Source organism: Prunus dulcis, chromosome 6 (assembly GCF_902201215.1).
Source record: "Prunus dulcis chromosome 6, ALMONDv2, whole genome shotgun sequence".
Classification (NCBI taxonomy): Eukaryota; Viridiplantae; Streptophyta; class Magnoliopsida; order Rosales; family Rosaceae; genus Prunus; species Prunus dulcis.
In genome coordinates this window covers 26,830,788-26,856,210 of record NC_047655.1, presented here as the reverse complement: position 1 = coordinate 26,856,210, position 25,423 = coordinate 26,830,788, and the positions used below count along the sequence as shown (strand labels likewise).

Genomic DNA, 25,423 nt, shown 5'->3' with positions numbered 1-25,423 from the left:
GATGATGGGTTTTGATTGGAGGGCAAAAAGATGAGGGAAACGAGGGAAAAGAGAGAGAGAAGGGACACCACCACAACAAGAACAAAGAAAAAAATATATAAAGTACTCCTGGTGACAAAGATTGCAGAGAGGTCTAGTCTTAATCTCCAAAATCACACTCACCGGAGAAAAAAAAAAAAGACAAGGCTTTTCTTTTTTTCTCCAAAACAGTTGACAAGTACTCAAGGATGTCACCGACCCACTCTCTCTAAATAACTGTCCAATGAGAAAGACACACTTCTTTCTGAACCCAACCCAAGTGTCAATGACAACAAAATCAAAGATCCCTATGCAGACCCCCAAAAAAAAAAAATTGGCCTTGTCAAGTTGGCACTCAGCATAGCATGACACAGTCGTATCTTAGATTAAAAAAATTCATTAAATATGCAATCAAATCATAAACACACACAACAGCAACCAATCTCAAACTGTTTTTTTGGGTTCATCCATATCCATCCCCCCAAAAGAAGTATAAGAGCTTCAACTTCCATATTTATTAAGTAGCAGACCAATTCAAAAACCTTTTTCTACCTCATGAGGTTCACATTCAGATTGTCAATATTCAGCTGAAGAATAATGTTAAGCTTGTTACAAAATGGGGCAAATGGGTGCTTCAATTTTACAAGAATAGTAGGATAATTATAAGTGAAATAAATGTATAACAAAAAATTGTGCAGCACCTCATTCAGTTGGTTTATCTCAGCTGTAATTTGGCTTGGGTCTGTTTCGAGGAATATGGGCATGGCCCTGCCTGTGGGGTCACAGGCAAACACTCAACCGCATATGTATGGCAATTGAAAGCTCCATCTTGAGAGTTAGTGGGGAAGAGGGCTTATTTTAATTTGCTCTGGTCATCACTGAAAGCCAAATCGAAAATCTGATTGTAGTCATCTACAAAGTGAACATCAAGACCTTCTTTTACATTAGGGGCGAGTTCATCAAAATCCTTCCTGTTGGCTGCAGGAAATATGATGGTCTTCACTTCACCCCTCCTTGCCGCTATCGTTTTCTCCTTAACCTGCATTGTTTGCAAAAATGAACTTTCTATGAGTTTGAGATGCACTACAGGATACTCAGCATATCATCAAACCTGATGAAATTTCCTAAATAAAGAACATAGAAGAAAACAAGTAACTTAAATCGGACAAGTTATAGAATCATTTAACGTACCCCGCCAATAGGAAGGATCCTCCCAGTTAGTGTTACTTCCCCTGTCATTGCCAAATCCTTCTTGACAGGCTTCTTCATGGCAAGGGACAGCATGGATGTGATCATGGTACAACCAGCACTAGGTCCATCCTTTGGTGTGGCACCTGCAGGAACATGGAGATGAAGCTTGGAATTGGCAAAGAAAGGATTGTCTGGCTCTTTATTGAGCAATATCGCTCTCGCAACAGTGTGAGCAATTTGGGTACTTTCTTTCATAACATCCCCAAGTTGACCAGTTACATTAAGGCTTCCTTTCCCCTCTCCTTCCTCAACCTGAGTGGTCTCTATATACAGGGTGGAACCACCCATGGCAGTCCAAGCGAGACCCATAACAACTCCAACTGGAGTCTGATCGTAGAGGCGTTCAGCATGGAAAACAGGTTTGCCAACAAAATCAGCCACGTTTGATTCATCAACCAAGACTTTGTCAACTGTTTTTGTCGTTTCATTTTCCTGAATTTTGTCAGTTTTCTTTGCATCCTGTATAGACAAATACAACCATTAAATCCTTCAGTTGGTGAGCAAATAAATTCAGAGAGCTAAAAAACAGACAGAACTCAAATACTGAATTGAAAGAGTCATTAGACAAAAGATAAGCACCATAAAAAGGTAATTTAACAAGCTTCCTTAACATAAGGTAGAACTGGCACATCCCATGATAGGCATATTTTTATTTAACAAAACCTTTAATTTTACAAAATGAAGAGTCTTTACAAAAATTATAACATTTCTTTTTTCATTTTAAATTAGGTAAATACAAAAAACCTCTTCGTAAACTCTCAGGACCGAGGTCCATAAGGATTGCAAAATCTTGTATGAAGTAAAACAATTCTTAAGGTTGCACTCAAGTTGACACATTTGTCATAAAGATTGCGTAGTAACCCATTACCCAATAACTTTATAAACTATTAGATACCTTGGAATCCATAGGTTCATCAGTATCTGCAACCTGAACTTCACCAACTGCAGGTTCAACTGGGAGATCCATCTCTAATGATTCACTTGCAGTCTGGCTCTCACTAGCAACCACATTTTGATCTAGTTTATCAACATCTTCTACCTTGGCTTCATCAGTCTCTGCAACCTGAGCTTCAACAACGGCAGATTCATTTGGGCCATCAATCTGACTTGTGGGAGACTCTATTTGGTGAGCAACTTCAGGTTCATCTGACGCTCCTTGTCTAACAAGTTGCAGGGCTATCTGCCAGGCCATAAAAGATAGGTTAAACCATGTCATTGTTCAAGGAAGTAATGCATATCATTGTTCAATAAGGTCATAAGGTTTGCCAAGCAGTAGCTCCCTCTGAATCTAGACATCGGTGACAAACCTTGCGGTAGATCTTTTCTATGTGCTTTTGGAGGTTCCTAACACCTGCTTCTCGGCAATAATTTTCTATGAGAGCAAGAAGAGCTGCATTGGTCACTTCAACCTGAAACAGATTAAGCATAATTGAAGTTAGTACAAATACAACATACAAATACACACACACTCACTGACAGATATCAGTACCTGTTCAGGTTTGATGCCACATGCTTCACGTGTGGTCTTCTCCAAATAGTCTCTAGCAATGTGCATTTTTTCATCAGTAATATACCCAGCAATGGAGATGACCTCCATTCTATCCAAGAGAGGATTTGGTATCATCTCCACAACATTTGCTGTACAAACAAACAGAACCTGCAACACGAATTTTAAAGCATGAACAGAAGGAAGAAAGAGAAACCATGCCACAACTTTCATGTGTCCCAATGTGAGTACCAAGTTGAAGATGATATAACAAAATTGGACACCTAAAGCATTCCCTTTCTTTTCCTTCTTCAAAAGATTTTAATAATACCTAACCCTCACGCACATGTATCAGACGGCTTGGAAATGGCAATTATATTACTGGAAAAAGTAGAACATCAAATTACTTAAAATCACTAAACAAAACTAACCTTTGACAGGTCAATTGGAACATCAAGATAATGGTCTAAAAAATTAGCATTTTGCTCCGGATCAAGAAGCTCCAACAAAGCACTTGCTGGATCACCAGCATGTCCCCTTCCCAACTGCCACAAAACAAGGCAAAGTTCAACATTATGAAACTTGAAGCATTTTTTGTTTATGTGAATACACCTTTTACAAACTAAACTACAAAAAGAGTCCTACAATATAATGTCTCTCAGGGACAATATGAAGCAAGCCCACCAGCCATTTATTACCTTGTCAATCTCATCGATCAGAACTAAGGGGTTAGCTGTTCCCACATTTTTTAGGCATTGTACCATCTTTCCTGGCATAGCACCAATGTAGGTCCGACGATGCCCCTGGATATTTTAAAAGTTATTTTATAAGAAATAGCTCACAACGTGCATCTGTTTATCAATATTTTAGTGCACAGAGCTTGCTAAATACCTTTATTTCAGCAACATCAGATAACCCTCCTACAGAGAATCGGTAGAACTTACGGTTCAAGGCCCGTGCAATTGAACGGCCAATGCTGGTTTTGCCCACTCCAGGTGGGCCAGAGAGACAAATGATTTTTCCTGTGATAAATAAGCGGAACATCAATAATCCACACTGCTGTCATGGAAACTAGCACAGCTTTGCAGCATTTCTTACAACCTCAGAAATAAATATAAAATCAGAGCTAAAATTAGTCTATGAGAAACAGGATAGACAATGCAACGAGGTAGTGCCCATAAAGTAAGGTAGACAATTGTGAATGAAAACTATATCAACCTTGTGAGATTCCTCTAAGTTTCCCGACGGCAATAAACTCCAATATCCTTTCCTTTACATCAGATAACCCATAGTGATCTTCATCAAGAATCTTTTGAGCCCGAAGAACATCAAAGTTCTCATCACTGCATTTGGGATTTAGATACAATAAGGGAACACTGCTTTAATTAAATAACAGAATAATGTTTAAATATTAAATAAATAAAAAGAAGTAAGAACATAGTAACTCAAATAACATTTCTTTTATAGTTGCCTACTAAAAATATATCTTTTATAGTTTCCTTTTAAAAGCTTCTCACACTAGTACCCATTACCACATTTTAGATTTATTTAAACAAACACTCATTACAGATATTCCTATTAAGTGTGGCAATGGTGTTAAATTAATGATAATTATTAAAATCTCTCAGCATTCTAGCCACATATATGATATAGATCCCTCCAGTTTGAATTACTATATTGAGGTAGCACAAAAACCTGTAATTTCCCCAGGGAATGGAAGTCAACCAATCTAAGTAATTACGCGTCACATTAAATTCACTCGAACTGGCCTCCAACAGCTGCAGTTTTGTGAGCTCTTCTTCTATAACTTGCAAAACATGAGGTGGGCATTTTTCCCTGTTTGGTTCAAGTCTCTCCCTGAACTTTGCTGCACCACAGGTTCAGAAAAATGATGCAACAGTTACCTTTAGGTATACACAATCAATCAATATTTAAAATCATTTATAAATGTTTCTCACATACTTGCATACACAGATTAAAACTGAGGATGAGAAAACACCAACAGCATACAACAATGATGTGCACATGGTTACAAAACTTAATGTTAGACGAAGTCATTCTCAGTCCTTAATTGTATGCACCATATGATCAGACCATGCACTATGTCTACATTATTTTGTCCTACCAAACATCCATTACAATATAAGGGGGTCCTAACATATAGTCTTATTTGATTAGATATATGGTCAAGTAACAAGCCTTCGACTTTTGAAAAGCCAGGGACAACAATAATATATATATAGCATGCATGCATACATACACAGATACAATATCTAGGTTTGTGAGAGGGATAATTTTTTCTTTTAACTAACCAGAAAGTGTTGTTTTGTCGTCTGCTTCCAATCCCAGTTCCTGCATCATGTAAAGCCAAGTAAGTTCCAACAAGCCACAAGGGCGAGATAAAGAAATTGATACAAAACCCACCCCAAAGAGAACAGATCATCAGACACTGTCATTGAGGGTATGGCATAGAAAATATGTCCGATGATGGTGAAGACAAATACCTTCTTTATGGCTTTAAGCTGCTCATTCAACAAGTAGCGGCGCTGTTCACCACTTATCTTCTCTTCAATTGCTTTTGCAATAGATTCCTAAGTATGAAAAGAAAGGAGGAATTAACAAAAGAGAATCAAAATACAGTAGAGAAACAAGTGGCATATTGGGATGACATACCTGAATCTTGCTGATTTCTATCTCTTTCTTCACTAGTTCCAGTGTGAGCTTTAAACGTTTATAAACCTGACCGAAAATTGCAGAGTTAAGCGTTCTCGATATAATACGATTGAATGTAAAGCTTTATCAGCCATCCGAGTTAAGATTAACCAATGCTTACATCTAGCTCTTCAAGCACTTGCTGGCATTGCAACTTGTTTGCACCGGATATAGCAGCTCCAAAATCTGCTAACCTTGGAAAATTAAAATCACCTATATGCTGCACAAATTTAAATAAAAAGAGGGAAAAACCAAGATGAGAGGGCAAAATGATTTCACATATGTTGCGAGCAAAGAAATGTGTCTTGAAGCAAATGAGCATGCAAGAACAAAGATGCCATAAAATTCAAATATCGTGAGAAGCTGAGCAAACCTGAGTGTATGTTTGAACATGATCTCTCCAAAGGGAACTAGTCTTCAGAACATCTCTTAAAGTAGATATAACCTCAAATGATGTTGCTTTTATTACATCATCATCCTTGTTATAGGGTTTGTCCTGCAATGTAACGTGTAAGCCCATAACAAAAAGGGAAATAAAAATATACTTTATATGTGAAAACTCCAAAGATTAATAATTGAATTGGTAAAATGAAACAAAATGTGGACCTTGAGATGATCAACTTTTACAGTCAGAGGATCCTCATCAACCTGTAGACAAGCCATAAGTTTTCTTAGTTTAACTAACTTTATCTCAAACAAATACTAATTCATATTATACATGTATGAGGTGATGAGGCAAAAAGATGCTAAATATGCCTTTAAAAGCATTAATCAAAAGTTCACTCTTACTGATTATTTTTCCTCACCATCTCTGTAATTCGAAGTCGCCTATGACCAATAAGAACTACTTGGTCTCCTTGAATGCTTGAAATCTGAAAACAAGTATAAAAAAAAACTGTTAAAAGCTGAAGGGACATTATGGTTGGTGTCTAGTTAATCCACAGAATTAGGGCTTATAAAACTTAGGGGTAAATGAGACACCTGGGCAAGCGTACCGACTTCATGCAGGCGATTAAATAACTCTTTCCCTTTTAAGTCAGAAATGCTCTTATCAGTTTCAGAACCTGAGACCACACTAGGATCAGTCCCCGGCTCATCCTTGAGAAGAAAAGCACCGGCATATGGAGCTTGCCGTTTTCGGCTTTCCTGTAAAGCTGCCAACAATTTAGGATCCTACATGAAAAGCAATACATTAGTTAGTTCAGTAAATCAACATTGTTCTATAACACCTTGCATTAACAGTAATTACAGAATTGACCCAACAACGAAACGAAATATTCCAACACATAGAAGTGTTAAACAAAAGGCCAACTTGATTTTCAATGTATTCAATAATCTCCTGTACCTTCACATAAATTGGCATGTAGAATCCTGGAAAGAGTGGTCTATGCGGCAACGGCAAAGCTAAAACCTGTTCATGGGTAATAGGAAAAAAGCTTGTTAAAGGATAAATAGGAACAAGTAACAATAAGCTTAACATTTTCCTTCATTTTCTGATATCCAAACAGACTACTTTAGCAAAACCAAAAGCACCAAAGCCAACCAACCGTTAGATAATCTTCGGGTCGAGGATTCGTGGGCACAATTGCTGACGAAGACTTAGACTCGGCCTCGCCCTCCGTTCCCGCTTTCTTTGCTTCAACCTCCACCACTTGATCAGACCCGTCGCTCGCGTCCGAGCAAAAAAAGGCTCGACGAGACGAATTAGGCCGTGTCAACCCGGTGAGCGAGCCAATAACTCGGAGAAATGGCGAGGCGAGCTCGGTGGGCCCGGGACGGAGGCCCAAATTGGGACCCAGGCTGTGCACTCGGGCCTGGAGGCATGATGAGGAAGAAGAGAGAAGCTTCAGCATATGTTAATGGTGAATCGATTGAAACTGTATGAAAAATCGAAAATTGAATTCAGGTTTTGGGTCTTTTTAATGCCCTAGCGGAGCAGTTGTGTGTTCTCTGTTAAAGAAGAACCGCCATTGCTGTAGAACTTAAAAACTGGTTGAACTGCGACGGGTTTTTCTTATGTTGTGTGTCTTAAAGCCCTTCATAAACCCTTGCTTTTTTCTTTGACGAAATTGCCCCTGCTATGTGGAAGAACTACATAACGGAACCCGAGGCTCATTTGGTGCCAAAAGCCATAATTTTCTCGAGAAACTTTCTTAAAACTCTCCCGACAAACAGAGTCGTTGGCTTCTCTGTTCCTCACTTTGCGTCTTCACAAGTTCCACCACACAACCCTACTAGCCAGAGGTCAAAACTTATCTCGAAGGTTCAACCTTTACCGCACTTCTTCGCCAACTGTTTCACTCCTGAGCCGACCAGAGCTAACACTCAGGTACTTCAGCTGGTACCAGAACGATCTCAATGTTGCACACAATCTTGAACTCAGTAAAAATCGCCACCCAAAAAAAAAAAAAAAAAAAAAAAAAACTCAAAGATCATAGCTTTCTTAGATGGGTTTGTTAGAAACAGTGAGAAGCATTCGGTTTCTTCAAAATTTCACATGCTTTCAATGTGTAGCAAGCAACCAGTTTTGTGCAAATTCCATTATAATTTATATGTTGGTGCTGGCATATGTGAAAAGTTAGAAGATTCGTTTGCGTTTTGAAGCATTTCAGAGAGCTGGTGATTCTGGGTCCAAGTTATCAGTTTTGTCTTGTGAGCCTTTGTTGAGTGCTTTGTTGAAGGAAAAGGGTTTTGGGTATGTTGATTGCGTGTATAGAGAGATGATTAGGAGGAGAATTGGGCAAGGAAAAGGACGTTGCCACAGGCTTTTGGAATTTCACCAAATGTGGTTACTTTTAATACTCTGATTGATGGATATTGCAAATGGGTGGGTTGGGAAACATGTACAAAGCTAAAGCCATTTTGAAGGAGATGGTGACAGATACCATTTGCCCGAATGATATTACTTTTTTTACTACTTTGATTTTGGGTTAGGTAAATATGAGAATGTAGCAGCAGCTATGAAGGTGTTCAAGGCAATAAGGAAGCAGGGCTTGAAACCCAATGTGATTACGTATAATTAATGATCAATGGGTTATGCAGCAACGGGAAAAGCTTGATGAGGTTTGTGGTTTTCTGGATGAAATGCTTGGCTTGGGAGTCGGGGTGGAAGCAAATATTGTTACCTACAACGCACTAATAAGTGGTTTTGTAAGAAGATGAGGATAAAGAAAGCTAGAGAGTTGCTTGATGACATTAGAAATCAAGACTTGGGGGGGCCCAATGTTATAACATATAATACGCTAATTGATGCACAATTCAATGTCAGAGCGAGGGGTTTCCCCAGACACTTCGACCTTTTAACTGCCGGATTACTGGTTTGTGCAGACAAGGAAACAAGGAAATGGCCATGAAGTTTTAATATGAAATGGAGATAAGGGGCTCCAAAGCTGATCTCATAACATGAGACGCCCAAAAAGTTATTGTGCAAAGAAGGGGAGTCAAGAAAGGCAGCGAGACTCCGAAATGAGATGCTCAAAAAGGGTTTGTTTCCAATACACTTGACATACAATACTCTGATGGATGGCTACTGCAGGGAAGGAAACCTCAGTGCAGCTTTGAATATGAGGGCACAGACGGAGAAAATGGAAGCCAGCACGTGAAGTAACATTTAATGTTATGTGTTGATCAAGGGATATTGCATGAAGGGCAAGCTTGAAGATGTGAATGAGCTTCTTAATGAGATGCTGGAAATAGGGTTGATCCCAAATCGAACTACTTATGAAATTGTAAAAAAGTAAATGATGGAGAAGGGTTTTGTTCCTGATGTAGACGGGCTCCTAACCATTGAAATAAGAAACTGCATTTGGTTTCAGTCTCAGCACAAAGGAAGCAGTTTGTGTCCACATCCAAAGGTGGTCATCAAGATGTGATGAATGCTTATGTTGTGTGGACTGGAGCAGAAAGCCTAAACCATCACAAAGTTGTGGGACAATAACTTGCAGTCTTTCAACTACTATTATCTCTGTTTATTAGGTCAAGGAAAACAAGTAACTGCTGAAAATGGTAACTTATCATAGAAAAAACAAAAAAATAAAGAACAAGGAAAAGTTGGATCCTAATCTACCACTAAACATTTATCAAGTCGCTTGTGGCCCTCATTTTACCAAGGAAAAGCAACCTCTCCAAGAAAATAGATTTTTTTTTTTTTTTTTTTTTCAGAACCAAGAAAAGAGATTGAGAGAAGGGAAAAAAAGTGTGGTAAGTAGGTAGGAGTTTTAATTATTACTAGCTTTTCCACACGCACGTAGTCGCTTGCGAGAGGCTTTTTGTAAAAAAAAATTAAATTTATTTTAGAATTAAAAAAGATAATGGGAAGTTGTGTTCCATAAAAAAAGGATCTATTATATGAATTTTTTTTTAAAATATGAAAAAGTATGAATTTATCATATTAGCCTCGTTTAATTAATAAATTCAATTCTTAATATTTGCATTAACCAAAGCCATTTTATTTGAATGTTTTACCATGCCTTTTGCTTTATATATATAGATTAGCATGCCTTCCAAAGGCTTTTTTTTAAAAAATTTAAATTTATTTTAGAATTAAAAAAGATAATGGGTAGTTGTATTCCATAAAAATAGGATCCATTATCTGATTTTTTTTTAAATTTTAATTTTTTTAATATGAAAAAGTGTGAATTTACTATATTATCTTCATTTAATTAATAATTTCAATTTTTATTGTTTGCATTAACCAATGGCATTTTCTGGTATTTTGAATGTTTTACCATTCTATGCATTTTGCTTTATATATAAGAGATTTGTGGTCACTCACCATTGATGTAAATTCAACGGTTCACTCACTCTTGCATTCCTTTTAAGAAACTTTTTTGAACCATTAGATTAATATTCAACGGTGGGTGACCACAATCTCTTGGACTCCTGTGGTCCAAGAGATCGGGATTGTATATGTAAGAGTATAGAAGAAGAAGTCAAAACGCAACGTTTAGCGTAGTCACTCAATCGCTTCCATTCCATTCCATGTAAGGCCATTAATTATAGTTTAGAAATCTGGAGTCTTGACTTTCATAATACACACGGCATTGAGATTCTTCCCTTCCTTTACCTTCCCTGAGCTCCCTATTATTATCACCTTCTAATCCCATCTCCATCCACCTATTACGCACCAAAAGTTAGGGTTTTTCTTTTGCTTTCCAAAGTGCTTGAAATCCCATGGATTTCCAGAAGAAAAGAATCCAATTAGTGGCCATCATAGCTGGCATCATCGTTCTCAGTATCACAGGTACATACATATACGTACTGTTTGCTGTTACTGTCATTTTTTTTCTCTTACTGGGAAAACTATAGGGGAAAGATTGATTAGAATTCGAAAGTCGAAGTTTTTCTTTTACTCTCTACTGGGAAATGAAAATTCTTAATTGAATATGTAAAGCTCTGTCCTTTTTAAAATTTTATTGGCTCTTAAATCTTCCCATTTGGTTGCAAGCAAAATGCAAGGAATTTAAACCAAAATCCCGAATTTGAAGAACCTTTAGATCATTTGAACACGCGAAGTCCATTGCGCGCTGAAAGAGTGCAGCTTGGATCTTTACCATAATGCTATAGTTATTATCTTTGAATCCATGATTTTGTTTTGAAATGAATCTGTTGAAGGGGGTGGGGCAGTTGATTTGTCTTATAGACCTGAGCTGATAGCTAGAAAGATAAATCACTATTTTCATGTTAATGTTCTGTTATTGTTGTAATATTGCATGCATTCTGGTTTTATGGAGCTATAAGTATAATGTTTCTGTGCGTAATATTTTACAGAAGTTTTTGCTTACAGTCTGAGATTTGTACCCATGATCGATTTTTTGAAGCATTTTGTGATTTGCTAACATATGCAATGCAATATTCAATTTTTAGTCTTTTTTTTGTAGAGAAAATGTGTATCCATTACTTATTTAGAATAAATTTTGATCTTTTGATCTTATTTTTTTCTCCATAGCTGAAAAATGTCGGCAGCTGGTTGGGGAAAAATATGCATCTCGGAGTGGACAGTTTACATTCTTGAACTGCTTTGATATGAGTTCTGGAACACTAGCTTGTTCTGTGAAAGAGGGAGTGAAACTCTATGTTAACAACATCAGAGCTTCCCATGTTGAGAGAACAAGGTATATAGCACTTGAAAGTGCATTGGCTGATGCATTGTCACAGGGGATACCTGCTAAAGATGCAGCCAAACAAGCACAGAAAGCAGGAGAAAAGGCTGCGAAACTGGCAACTCGGCAAGCCAAGCGGATAATAGGTCCTATTATCTCTTCTGGATGGGACTTTTTTGAAGCTATATATTATGGTGGTGCAGTAACAGAAGGGACTCTTAGGGGCACTGGCACCTTGTTTGGCACCTATGCTGGGGGCTTCCAAGGAGAGCAAAGGCTTGGGAGATTTGGTTATCTTGTGGGAAGTCAATTGGGCAGTTGGGTAGGAGGTAGAATTGGATTGATGGTCTATGATGTGATTAATGGAGTCAATTACTTGCTCCAGTTTGGTCTGCCCGAAAATAGCGAAGTTCGTGAAACTTCAGCTTATGAAAGTTCTGAAGCTGAAGCCTTTGAAGCTTCCAATACCTATGAGAGCTCTGAATCATATGAGCATTCTGAACTGAGGTGAACGAATTAGGTTCATTCCTTTGTTTCTTTTACTCAAAATTTATTCTGTAGATGCCATATAAGAACTTAGTTTCAGCGACTCATTCAAATTTGTTTATAATTTTAAAGATGGTGTTTCCATACAGTTGCATGCATCATTCTTAAACTGGAGTTTTCTTTCAAACATCTATAAACGCCACTTTGCTATCTCTTCCTTGCATTTTATCTTTAGTTTGTTCTGGATGTTCAGGAAAAGGGGAGGGGGTTGTAATTGTTGTCATCTTTTGGATCATGTTCCTTAGAAACAGTTGATGAACACGATAAACCGACGTTGATATTGTGCAGACTTCATGGTAATTTCTTTTTAAAGATCTAATTTTTCAAGGAAAATCACGGCTTGGGTTGGTAGAATGTTATAGTCTTCTATTGTCAAATGGTTGTACTGGCCAAATGACTTATAGGGAGTGCAATATTAGCTGATAGGCTTCATGATCTTTACTAACATAAGTTAACGGTATGCCATATCTAGCTAAATTTGGGCAATAGATTTTCAATTGATATTATTTTAGTGAACAAGATCCAAATGCATGGTTTCCTTTACATTGCGTTATGAGATTACTCAAACCCAGGTTGATTTTGAAGTTCTGAAATAGGGCGCAACCCAACTCTTGGGCCTAGACTTCAACATCTTATTAACAACTTATCCTTTAGCTGAGAGTTGGGCAAAAGCCCATATGTATTTTATGGAAAGCGGATCTCGAAACCCTGAGAAGTTCATACATGGCACTCTTATTATAAAATTTCGCATATAATAGAATAACATTCTTGGACTGAGATTAGGGCTGGCAATGGGTCGTGTCGTGTCGGGTTCGTGTCGTGTCGGAATAATAAACGTGTCAAGAATGCTCAACCCGAACCCAACCCATTTAATAAACGGTCGTGTCGGGTTCGGGTCGTCTTTTATCGTGCGGGTTTCGAGTCGTGTAACGGGTTCATAAATAATAACATGCATGTTACAAAACCCACAACCGAAAAAATTTAAATTAAAAAAAACAGAGAGAGTAGAGAAAATATAAGGAAAAGAAAGAAAAAAAAAGATAGAGAGATGAGAGAAGAGAGAAGGAAAAGAAAGAAAGAAAAATAGAGAGAGAGAGAGAGAGGAGAGAAGATTGAAGGAAAGAAAGAAAGAGAAAAGAAAGATGAGAGAAAACTAAAGAGAAAGAAAAGAAAGAAGAAAAAAAAGGAGAGAAGAGGAAAGGAAAAGAGAGAAGAAGAAAAAAAGGGAGAAAGAAGAAAGAACGAAAAAAAAAAAAGAAGAGGAGAAGAGAGACCGAAAAGAAAGGAAAACACAAAAGAAAAAGAAACATTATAAATATCAAAATGTATACTATAAAATCACAAAATTGTTTGTAGCATGGTGGATAAGGTGTTTGAGAGAAATGAAGATGGTAGGAGTTCAAAACCCCTTGTGTGTGTTTTGAAATCTCCATTTGTCTTTATTTTTTAGTGGGTTAGCGGGTTGTACACGGGTTGACACGACCCGTGACACGACCCGTTTAATAAACGGGTTAGATAGGTATTATAGCGGGTTAGCGGGTTGACCCGAAACCCACCCGTTTATTAAACGGGTCAGAACGGGTTGACCCGAAATTGACCTGTTTTTTTATCGTGCGGGTTGAACCCGCTAATTTCTCGTGCGGGTTTCGAGTCGTGTATCGGGTCGTGTCCGAAATTGCCACCCCTAACTGAGATGGGCTAATGTTCATGGGCAGAATTTGAGAAAATATTTGGAAATAATAATAATAATAATAATAATTTGAGCTCTATAGTATCGTTATTATTACTATTTTTTTTATACCAAGAATAGTCTAAACTTCTGTAAACAGTGAGGTAAATTCAAACTTGGGTGCAAGCAGGTGGACTCAATGTGTCTTGATGTTTACCCTATTTCTGCGAAAGGTATTTCTCTGAAAACTTGGAAGACTTAAGTTGTGTCAGAGTAACCCAATTTCTCTGAAAGGTGAACACCAATTTGCAGAATTAGGGAAATGGATTAGAGCAAATGGAAATGGATGCAAAAGCTAGGTGATGACTGACAATCTTCTGGTTATTAAAATGGGACAAGGTTTTCATTTACGACACGGAATTAGATTTGAAAGGTATTTGTGAATTTGTGAGGCCACGGTGAGGAAGGAGGATGACTAGCAAATAAAAAAATAGGGCCATCGCTCTCCGGGCCAGTGCATGGCACATGGAGTCGTGTGGTTTACACACACCCATAATCCATTTGCTCAAATGGCCACAGTGATTGATTTTGACTTCATCTTAGCCAACCAACATGCTATGACCCTATCTTTGATTTTGATACTTCTATTCTATTATTTAAAATAAAAAAACTCGAAAGAGGATCACTACATTTAGCTAATGCATGATGGCATGGGGCAGACCTCCAAATACTAAATTTAAAGAAAGCAGTTTATATTTAGAGTGTGAATAGCATTTTTTTTATTTTAAAAAAAAAATTTCACATGTAAATTGTAATATAAGAGCTGAACACACGAATAATATATCTTAAAATTAACTCAACGCATCAATTGAATGGGATTTGGCAGTTTTATATGCCAGATTTAAGAAAAGGATTATAAAAAAAAAAATTTAACCAAATTCAGATTTATGAGTAGCAAAGTTTCATAATCTCAAGTGAGTGCATGTGCGATTTTATGGTTTGTGAAAAAAGAGAGAAAAAAAACAAGTTTCCAAATGTTGAACCCACCATTCTAAAAGGAGCTGATATCTTCAACGTCGAGTAGTCGCGTTACTGCTATTGTTGGGATTGAAAGTGGCCAAATTGGCCAGAAAAAGTAGAGACTTCCTTTCCTTCTTCTATCCATAAAATGAATGTTTCATGCTTTTTCTTCCGACCAAAATATAAAGGGACATAAAAAAAACATTATCAAAAACCACCAAATGACCTATCAATTGTCTACATCTACCCTTCACCACCTCCCCCAGTGGATTCTATTTCTTCAGTTGGAAAAATAAAAATAAAAAAAGATGAAGAACAATGCAATCTAATTGATGGAGGAAATTTCTAGGGCTTCCATTGTTGGTGAGCTTGGTTTGATTAAGTTTTTGGAGTATAGAGCCCCACGACTTATGGCAATATAGATGGTACAAGTAATCTTTAATATCTCGATTGATGATGCAAAGCAAAAGGTCAAACATGGATGTTAAATACAAAAATTCATTTTTTAAAAAATACAATTGAAATTAAGTAAGTTTATTGGAAGTGTGCACGCATGCACATGAAAATGATTCTTATCTCATGCACTCCAAATTGTCCTTGTTTATAAGAATATTATATCTTTATTAGAGGTTAAAAATGAGGTCAAACAAACAGAAACCCCCAAAGGCAAAAAGCATCCAATTTCAAAGCTTGCACTACCTAAAAGAAAGGTACATCTAATTTCAACCATTGAAATTGAAAGAGAAACATAAAGCTAACACAAGAAGAAGACAAAAAAAAGGTGAAAAAAATAATAATATATAACAATATCTTAGGCCAGTTTGATAACCATTTCAATTTTAGTTTGTAGTTTTTATTTTTTATGCTACAGTATAGAGAAAAATGAGATTGAGAGAGAGAATGAGAGGAGAGGATGGGAGGAATGAGTAACAAAAGTGAAAACAATTTTAAATAGATTTCAGTTTTTAATTTTTGTTTTCACTTTTGTTACTCATCCCTTCCATTTTCCCCTCTTATCTTCCCTCTTAATCTCATCTCCACTCTCATTCTCACTTTCATAGTCCTACTTTTTCCTCCATACTCTAACACAAAAAATAAAACCTAAAAACTAAAATTGAAATGATTATCAAACGCCCCTTAGGAAGCTGAATTCGAATTAAAAAAGGGTCTCTTTAGAGATTGGGATTACAGTGGCCATCCAGTTCATGGAAAGCCAACTAAATTTCTGGCCAAAAGGAAAACATACAGAATAATAACATTTATAGTGGAAACTACAAGGCACTTTGAATTCAGTGTATATGACAACATTTTAGATACATAAAGGTCCACAAGATATTTATAATTTATGTGGAAAGTGAAACAGCATAGATTTTGTCTTTGCACTCTGATTATTTCTGCTAAACACCCTTGAGAAAGTGCAAAATTGGATCATTCATTAATCATTAATTTCCTCAAACTAGTTTGGATCTGTCAAACATATATGACAGAATTGGTTCCAAAAAAAAACAGTAAATCAAAATAAGAATAGCAGCATTTTGAATATTGGATGAACAAACCATGAATTTGAGTTATTGGTGAAATTTGGGAAAAGAAGAATCAATCAGGCTGGGATATTTTTTTTTATTTTATTTTTTAAATATGAATATTACATTTTGTGGACCCCACTCATTGTTTATGATAAAATAGGATAAGAGAAGTGGGGTTCACAATAAATTGTCAAGCTAAGCTACAGTGTGAAATGAATGATATGCTGATAGTAACTTAAGAGGCCAGAACTCAAGAAGATGTTTAATTTACTCTGCATATCAATCGTATTGTGTGAAAGCATAAGTAAGAGAATCTTTTATCCAAATGTCCATCATCTTGGAAGACATTAGCCCCTTGTGGTTATGGAGTCGTTTTCTTTTTATTATTTTTCTGATCCTGATTATAAGACGAAAATTAACGACTGATCGTAACAATACTCATCAAAATTTAATTGATGGTACAAGTACTATCATCGTAATTAGATGGATCCTCTTGTCAGTTATCACTAGTTTCTGATCATCTTTTAGGTCTGGTTGTAGCTTTTGATCTTCAGTCATTACCTCCCAAATTCCCAATTGCCATGAAAAGGGTGTTGCGGACTCATTTCTCCACTTGTTAACTTTTTTTATTTGGGTCTCATATTTTGTGCATTGAATGCAAGCGATGTCGTCATTTTTGTATCCATCACTGCATCAGAAAATGCTGCAACTAACTAATTTCCCTGCAGACGTATAACAAGAACCATGTATAGTTAGGGATAGGGTTTGATGCTTTAACGGTATCGAATATTGAAACTCTGAAACCTATATACCTCGGCATTGGGAGCATGGCCTTGATCTCAATCCCAAGACAATCCATGTGTAATGTAGGGTTCACAAAGTTTTCAAGAACTAGGTATCAAAACGTTGACACACAAATATAGTAAAGAGTTTAAAATCTTTGTCTAACAACTGAGGATAGTATACATGCATAAAAATAATAAGAAAATAAAAGAAGTTGAAGTTTCACCTAAAAATGAATTCGCAATTAAAGAAATAGTTTAATTCCTCGTAATTTCCGATTATACAACAATTATTTACATTCTCACAAAACATACATTTTGAAGGTGGCAATCGAGGTGCGAGATTGGACCCACAATCACAATGCATAAATCAATAATGAACACAACCCCTTCACAACATGGACCCCACAAGTGCCCATAAATAACGACCCTCGAAACGGCAGGAGTATGTCACCAAGTTGTGATTTGCTCAAGAGTTGAATTTTCAATCCATTTTTCCTTGGTAAGAAGAGCCTTTGATATCATCTCATATCCTCATAGTGTCGACATGTGTTGCCATGGTGATGCTTTGGTACAAAGAGTCTGTGAATTGTATGAGCAAATCTCAAGCCTTGAGAGCCTCAAACCCTCCAAAGATGTCAACATGCTCTTCACCCAACTCGTGCTCACATGCATGCCACCAAGTCCAATTGATGTTTCCAAGTTATGCCAAGGGGTGCAAGAAATAAGGTCAAAGCTTATAAGGCTTTGTGGAGAGGCAGAAGGACTTTTGGAGAATCATTTCTCAACCATCTTAGGCTCATATGAACACCCTCTTGACCATCTCACCATTTTCCCTTATTACTCTAATTACCTCAAGCTTAGCAAACTTGAGTTCACCATCCTTAGCCAACACTTCCCTCATGTTCCTAGCAAAATTGCCTTTGTGGGTTCAGGCCCTCTTCCTCTGACCTCAATTGTTTTGGCCTCCAATCACCTCACCACAACCTCTTTCCACAACTATGACATTGACCCTTCAGCCAATTCCAAGGCTCTTGGCCTGGTCTCGTCCGATCCTGACCTATCAAAAAGAATGGTTTTCCACACCACAGATATAATGGATGTCACAAATGCTTTAAAAGACTATGACGTTGTGTTTTTGGCAGCTCTTGTTGGCATGGACAAGATGGAGAAGCTGAAAATTATCGATCATTTGGCTAAGTACATGGCTCCAGGAGCAACTTTGATGCTAAGGAGTGCACATGGTGCCAGGGCCTTTCTGTATCCGGTGATTGATCCTTGTGATGATCTTAGAGGGTTTGAGGTTCTTTCCGTGTTTCATCCCACTGATGAAGTCATTAACTCAGTCGTGATTGCGCGTAAATACGCATTGCCTGCACAGCACTCATCACCAATTGATCCTCAGGGGCTTAATGCTGCTCCTATAATACTGCCCAACAAGTGTTCTGGGATTGAAGCCTTCAATCCCCTCCTCAATCATGGGAACATGATGATTGAGGAATTGGCCTTTGAGGAGCAGCTTTCATAAAGCTTGCTTTAATTTCATGCCTTCATCTATGTTGCTTCACATATGCATGGAAATAAGATCCATTTAGTTGGTTTAATTGTTATGTGTTTAATGCATATCTGACCTGTTTATCTACCTACTTATTGTGACATCCCATATGTATTACGGCTTCTTATATTTTAATAAAATCACTTGGAAATTGGATCCTTATCATTGGTTCAATTTTGTAATGTTATGCATTAATTCCTTATGAATTTGTATAATATCTGTTGTTGCATCTTGCACTGCAAAAAATGAGAACACCCCAATTCAGATTGAAACTTTTTGGGATGTAGAGGAAATTGTCAATTCAATTACTTCAATTACAATCAATGAGGGCTAATGTGATTCAAATACAAGATCAATTAGCAGATAGGGCTAATTAAGCAGGTTATTAACACATACTAATCCAGAATTTTCCACCATTGCTCGGTTTTACTTCGACTCTGTACGTGGATAAGTATTCTTGTAGGGTTTTTCATCATCAGATTGAGTGGAGGGGATACCTCAGGAACGAAAAGATAGAAAATGGCCGATTGAGAAAGACAAGAATTTTGTTGGGTTCTGCAACCCTTCTTTTGTTACTGTCATTAACCTAAATCCGAAATATTAATATCAATAGATCATCAGGTGAAATACTTGAATTTGTCCTTTTCCTTTCTGGACAAAAAGAAGGTGCTTTTGATTCTTGGTTATCTGATAGGCTGATAGGAAAACAACAATGGAATTACGTGGTTTTTGTCTAACTGTGATTTGTTCAAAGAGGTGGTGGATTCTTCATCCATGGCTGTAACTAATTTGTCCATCAATTTCTTTTCTCCTCTCCTCCAATATCATCACATCAAATCTGAAAAAGCAAAGATGTCTTGTTCTTGAAGCTCCAATCTCAATTCAACATTTGGCCAAATGCATAATTTTTTAAAAAAAATATCCAGTGACTAGAATAAGGTTCTCCGCAATTAATCATCACTTTTAACTTATATATAACATTTCTATCTGCAATAAATTACAGAATCCGATGACTGGATGCATAAATTTATCCAATGCTAGTAAAAAAAATTATTAATTATTTATTAAGGGGAAAGGTATAGACTTTGAGTTCTTGTACATAGATCTTAGGACTAGCTTGTTAATTAGGCTAGACTCGAAGAATTGGAAAAAAAATTGTCACTAGGGGCTAGGGTTTGTGAAGTTAGGTTTTTGTGTATGCATGTGGAGTAAAATATACAGTGTCGACATAAAGGGAGTGTTGTTTTATATAAAGAAGGGCGCTTTTAGAGTGCTGGGTGTTGTCATATGCAGATCTGAGTTTTGAATCTCTTCCCTCATAGTGTCGACATATTGGCTGCCATTGCCAAGAGAAGAGGTGTGGGTGCAAATCACAAAAAAAGTTCATGAGTTGTATGAGAAAATCTCAGGGCCTTGAGAGTCTCAAAACCCTCCAAAGATGTCAACATCCTCCTGAGCATTGTTGACATATGCCACCAAAGCCTTGTTCATGTCAAAGTAGCAATGTGTGCAGCGGAAAACAATTATTAACTCATATTCCAAGTACTACTCTTTAATTTTTTTTTAGAATAGTAGTTAATTAATAGAAAATATATGATAAATGTATGAGATATTGATCAGTTCTCACCTGTACAGATTAGTATTGAATTTTTATATGTTAAAAATTACTGGTCCATATCACGATTGGTTCTGAGCATGTGCAAGCGATTTCATCACAGCTTACGTCATAGTCAGTTCTGCGCACAATGTCTCCACATTAACGTTAAAAAGTGTCCCAAATTCTTTTATACATTTTTCTTGTGAAATATAACCCTAATTTCTGTTCTTTTGTGGGCATGCATTAATATTGTGCACCTACAATATAGTACACACGAAAGTGCTGCCTTGCACGATTTAGTTCTGACTTCAATTATATATCTCAAGTACTTCGGCTTTTTGTCTGGTTCTCCAATAGTTGGTTAATTCTCATGAACAAGTAGTTTCTCACGATTCTTCTAAAAAGAAAGTTGTTTTCCACACAACACAACACAAATCCAAATTTCTATGGCGTTTTTGGTTCACCCAAGGTTAGTTAATTGTTTAAGCCTCAACACTAGGTCCAAATATATCTTTCCAATCAAACCCTGAAATGAAAGAGTATAGATGTATGTCTGGCCCTTGAAGATATCCAAAGGAAATAAAATTGATGGTTGTGTGCACATGATTTGAAGCAGAGTCGCTTTCGAACAGGACCAGACACAGCTTGCAGCCTCCAAAACATCAAATTGATTGCCAAAAGGTGGAAAGCTTAGGCCTGTACATCTTTTAATTTTTAAATGGAGTGCCAATGGCATTAATGTTGGTGACTAAAATTACACCAAATTTCTGAAGTTTTATAGGTTTATGGTTAATATCTATCATCAATCTAATGCTAATTGAACGCTAAACCCAAAACCTGTTAGAGCTTTGGATAACAAAGCCAACTACAAAGGGACGGTTGAGTTTTACCGTGCGTTTGGATGAGGTAAAATAACTTGGGATTTTAAGAAAAGTCGGGGATATGAAGTGTGAAAAAGGGAAACCCCTTGGCAAACTGAACTCAGAATTTGGCAAATGTGCATGGAAAATATCTCGAGATTTCCCAATCCAAAATTCCGAGTTGAAATTCTATGAAAACAAACAGAATTGTAAAATTCTCGACCGAGCTGGAATTGAGATTTTCTATGCGCCCAAATCTCCTCAATAAGGAGGAGGCCTCATCTACGCGTTCTACAGGGAGAGACAAAAACAGAGAGGCATCCGTCGACTAGTGTTGTTTTGAGGAGTTTTGCTGGCGAGTTGGCAAATCTAACTTCAGTTTTCCATTTGTTTCCTTGCCGTTAGGTTTTATGTCTCTTAACTCATCCTTTTGATAAGTTGAAAATGAAGTTGGCTCTGCTGGTTATATACTGCAAGTCCAAAACCAACGGGACGGCCCATCTGAGAATGATTTAGCTCTCTTCTCTGGACGACTTGTCATATAAAAAGATTTTAACAAAGTGGGCTTCGTCCACAGGAAACCATCTACAAAATGGGCCCAATGATGTCATTTCGTAAGATTCAAAATGAACAATCAATTTCAAGTAGAGATTGGCAACTCCACGCACAAAGAGAATAATAAATTCTTCAGACCAAAAAAAAAAAAAAAAAAAGAGAACGAAAATTTGAGATAATGCAAGAATGGATGACTCTATATAGCCTATATTTGCTACTAATGAGGTGTTAGCTGAGTCAATTGATCCAGGGTTTTGGTGTGCTATCAAGCAGTCCTGAATTTAACCTTCCATGTATACTCGTGTGCGAGTTTTGTCCCTCCTCCTTCCTAACTTTTGCAGAAAAGAAAATATAGCCTATATTTATTTGTTGAGTAATCTATTTATTTGACCAAAAGTGAAATAAAATAACCACCATAAAGTTGGTTGATTCTGCTAAATATAAACTATAACTGGCTCTGGTTCTATGACCATGTCCTTCAACATTGCCTAGATAAATAACCCAAATCGAAATATTATACATATAAGAGAGGAATTAGAAAGGCAGAATGTACACAAGAAGCTAGCATTACGTGCAAGGTTCAGTACAAATTAACAAGCATGGATTAAAGTGGCTAAAACTAGTGGTCAAATCAGTAGCATCAACCAATTAAGCTCTGGTACAGCATTCACATATCATCAATATTTCCGGTCCCGACCCCAGCGTCGAATAACATGGGAGCTCCGATGCTGCCACCAACACCCTCCATAAGAGCAAACCTCATGTCCTCAGATGGCTTCCAATGTCGCTTCCTCTGGTTTATGAACCAATTGTTGATCTGCTTTTGGTCTAGTCCAGTTACCTCAGACAGGTGCAATTTCTCCTCTTCCTGCAAACATAGGATCATTTGGGTAAGAACTTGCATTTCTTAGATTTATCATTCGCCTTTATGCTATTTTTTCACAACCAACATATTTTTCCATACATGTTCATGTGCTATGGATGAATTACACAATATAGTACAAGCTTCTTTTCTATTAGTTGACGCCCAATGTTTTCATATTTTTGTTAAGCAACTTGAACTGCACCAGAACTTCATAGCAAGAACGTCTCATAACATAATTGCATGAAAATTGTGAGAAACATGAAAGCACTTAAGTGAAAAGCAGAGAAGATAGATGCATCCATGAGATTGGAACCGAATTCAATTACCGTAGGATATGGCCACCTATAGTGAGTAGTCCACCAATCCAATAGGGCAGTCCTGGCATCCTTTGGTAGCTTCCCTTTCTTTCGTTTCTTCAAGAACTCCTTCCTCAAATTGGTAAGATAGCCACTGTACTTATGCAACAGCATATCTTTCAGCTCCCGATCACCACCCGCACGAGCAGCAGCTGTTTCTTGACTCTCTGCTGCTTCTACCTCCCCACAGCTAAATTCCTCCTCCGAACTTCCAACCCCTTCATCTGCAATGGTACCAACAGTTGGTCAGTAATCCTAAATTAAGCATCTAACTGCAATCTAGATAACTAATCCCATTATTCCCTAATTCTACTCAAACTAGTAAATTAATAGATATCAAAATTGGGATGCATGAGTAGCCAAACTCTACTCATAATACTTCTCAAAGAAATCACCAGTATCAGTTCAAAACATGCCAAGGATGTCTAAGCATGCACAGAATGATTCAGGCGCATAACATTACCGTAATTAGACTTGTCATTACAATTTAAAATGTCTTTATCCATATCATTTACCAAAGTTTGTCCAAGTAACAACAAATTTGGGAATGCAAGAATTATGTTGGTCCGGCAAAAGTAGAGAGTGTTTTGGTATTTCTTTTGGTTTTGCCATGCGTTTGTAGAACGACCCTATTAGCAATTAGGAATACTTAACTTATATACGTTATTTATAGAAACTAGGGTTTTTATGTGTAAAATGAGGGGAGTATATATATTACCAGTAAAACTAATTTCTCTAACAAATTTCTTATATTTTTTTATTTATCAAAAACACTTTCTTATGGAAGTCACTGTCAGATATATCTGCTTTTAGGGCATGAAAAACACCACTCATTTCAGGTGTCATGATTCAGATATAAAACAGAAGCAATTACATGCGACCCCTTTTGGACTGATGAACAAATACATGTATATGCATGCCTGTACGCAACTTCAGCGCCAAGAACAAGAAAAAGAAACCAAAACCCAGAAAAAAAGTCTGTCCCCCACCATCATTGCCATGAGCAAAAACAGCATGACCCATAAACCTCAGGAAAACTGCACTTAAAAAGTAGAAACAAAAGGAAAAAGGAGCAATGAATTTAGAGTGGAAGAAATGTACGCATATACCAGAATTACAGTCCCAGCTGGTTTTTGGGAATGTGCCTTTGCAGAGGTTTCTAAGTTGCGACTGAATGTTGGTCAAGAAGTTGGTTGCTTCATCGAACGGTTTGGATAGCTCCTCCTTGTATCCACGAAGAACCTCACAGTATGATTCCTTGCAAAACAACAACACATAATTCACAAATTATTTAATTAAATGTTGTTTTAATGAGTAAAATAACCAATTACCTAAAATATCCTGGGATCTTGTCCAAATTGGGTTGGATTGGAACGGCAAACAGTGAGATATATACCAAATTTTCTTTCCCTTTTTCTTTTCTTTTTCAAAGACTTATCCGGAACCAAATGGAACATGATTAAATAAACATATTATCATATTTAATTACGAAAGTACCATGAACTCGTCAAGTTCTGGATCAGCTCCTATCTCACTGCAAGTGCTCATGGGATGATGGCTCACCCGTCCAATTTCTTCAAGAAGACTTTTCATCTCCGGTGGTGCTCCAACCTATTTGTTTAGCAATTAATGACACATCAATAAATGTTTTTACGAAAAAAAGAAATAGATAATATACATTCATGCACTTGTATTTAATTAATAACCTTTTGGCATTCGAGGTATGCATCAACTAAATCAGGGAAACGAGGGTGATTGGCTATGTGGGTTTTGATCAGATCAGACATATGATTATCTGATCCCATGCCCTCCGTTTGAAACAAGAGCATGTTATCATCCACTACATGACCCTGTGGATGAGGATGACCATGGAACCCACAACTGGTATTGCTTGTACTTGTAGCCATATTTTCAACTTGATGAACAACATTAACATCAATCTCTGAGCCTGATATCACACCTGGGTTCAGCCTGTAGAAATCTTCCATATTCATACATATATCTTTCTCGAATTCAAGCTCTAATGTCCAAGAAAAAGAAGTAGCTAATTAAGCAACAATAATACTTCTACAGTGGAGAATGAGCTTGTGAGTGAGAGAGAGAGAGAGACAGAGAGAGACAGAGAGAGAAGAAAAGGGTTTTAGCTTGACTAGGAGCCAAAGTGGCATTTGTTTTTTTGTTTTGTGGGTTTCTTTCTCACATGGAAAAGGACCAGACTTTACTTTCTTTTCCAAGGAAACCTGAGGAAAAGAGAAGACACAGAGAGAAAGTGGAGAAGGAACATGAGGAAACTGTTTGTGTTTGGGGTCGCGTGTGAGAGATAAATGGATTGCACTACGGATAAAAGGCTGAACTGAAACGGTGACCAACAAACAAAGGTCTGATTTGAAGTTAGAGGGAGAGAGAGGCGTAGCCCGTATTTATAGAGGTCCACCCGTCACCTTCCTCAGAGCATCGGGACTTTGGAATGGCCTTTAAACTGTGACGTGACATTCTACTACGTTTCAAAACCCTATTGGTTCTG

The 25,423-nt window shown here is 37.2% G+C and overlaps 4 protein-coding genes and 1 pseudogene across 4 annotated transcripts; 3 read left to right on the top strand and 2 right to left on the bottom strand.

Moving 5' to 3' along the window:
* Nucleotides 1–511: 511 nt before the first annotated feature.
* Nucleotides 512–7,700, bottom strand: LOC117630981 (lon protease homolog 1, mitochondrial). Its single transcript, XM_034363878.1, has 20 exons — nucleotides 7,015–7,700; nucleotides 6,813–6,878; nucleotides 6,449–6,640; nucleotides 6,274–6,339; nucleotides 6,074–6,115; nucleotides 5,841–5,963; nucleotides 5,589–5,687; nucleotides 5,429–5,494; nucleotides 5,260–5,346; nucleotides 5,068–5,107; nucleotides 4,451–4,622; nucleotides 3,974–4,098; nucleotides 3,647–3,777; nucleotides 3,454–3,558; nucleotides 3,187–3,300; nucleotides 2,759–2,926; nucleotides 2,577–2,678; nucleotides 2,165–2,449; nucleotides 1,210–1,728; nucleotides 512–1,057 (listed from the first exon to the last, which is right to left on the bottom strand). Exons 1-20 carry the CDS (start codon nucleotides 7,318–7,320, stop codon nucleotides 872–874), a joined length of 2,994 nt encoding a protein of 997 aa, XP_034219769.1. The 5' UTR covers nucleotides 7,321–7,700; the 3' UTR covers nucleotides 512–871.
* Nucleotides 7,701–7,880: 180 nt separating this feature from the next.
* On the top strand, nucleotides 7,881–9,384 carry LOC117630590 (annotated as a pseudogene).
* A 1,093-nt stretch (nucleotides 9,385–10,477) lies between these two features.
* LOC117631281 lies at nucleotides 10,478–12,264 on the top strand. Its single transcript, XM_034364339.1, has 2 exons — nucleotides 10,478–10,709; nucleotides 11,415–12,264. The coding sequence occupies exons 1-2, from the start codon at nucleotides 10,640–10,642 to the stop codon at nucleotides 12,077–12,079; spliced, it is 735 nt and encodes a 244-aa protein (XP_034220230.1). The 5' UTR covers nucleotides 10,478–10,639; the 3' UTR covers nucleotides 12,080–12,264.
* A 5,312-nt stretch (nucleotides 12,265–17,576) lies between these two features.
* On the top strand, nucleotides 17,577–18,840 carry LOC117631595 (nicotianamine synthase-like). Its single transcript, XM_034364841.1, has one exon. It carries the CDS (start codon nucleotides 17,659–17,661, stop codon nucleotides 18,637–18,639), a length of 981 nt encoding a protein of 326 aa, XP_034220732.1. The 5' UTR covers nucleotides 17,577–17,658; the 3' UTR covers nucleotides 18,640–18,840.
* A 3,259-nt stretch (nucleotides 18,841–22,099) lies between these two features.
* Nucleotides 22,100–25,350, bottom strand: LOC117633228 (homeobox protein knotted-1-like 1). Its single transcript, XM_034366949.1, has 5 exons — nucleotides 24,606–25,350; nucleotides 24,397–24,510; nucleotides 24,009–24,156; nucleotides 22,870–23,123; nucleotides 22,100–22,546 (listed from the first exon to the last, which is right to left on the bottom strand). Exons 1-5 carry the CDS (start codon nucleotides 24,891–24,893, stop codon nucleotides 22,346–22,348), a joined length of 1,005 nt encoding a protein of 334 aa, XP_034222840.1. The 5' UTR covers nucleotides 24,894–25,350; the 3' UTR covers nucleotides 22,100–22,345.
* Between the last annotated feature and the right edge of the window lie 73 nt (nucleotides 25,351–25,423).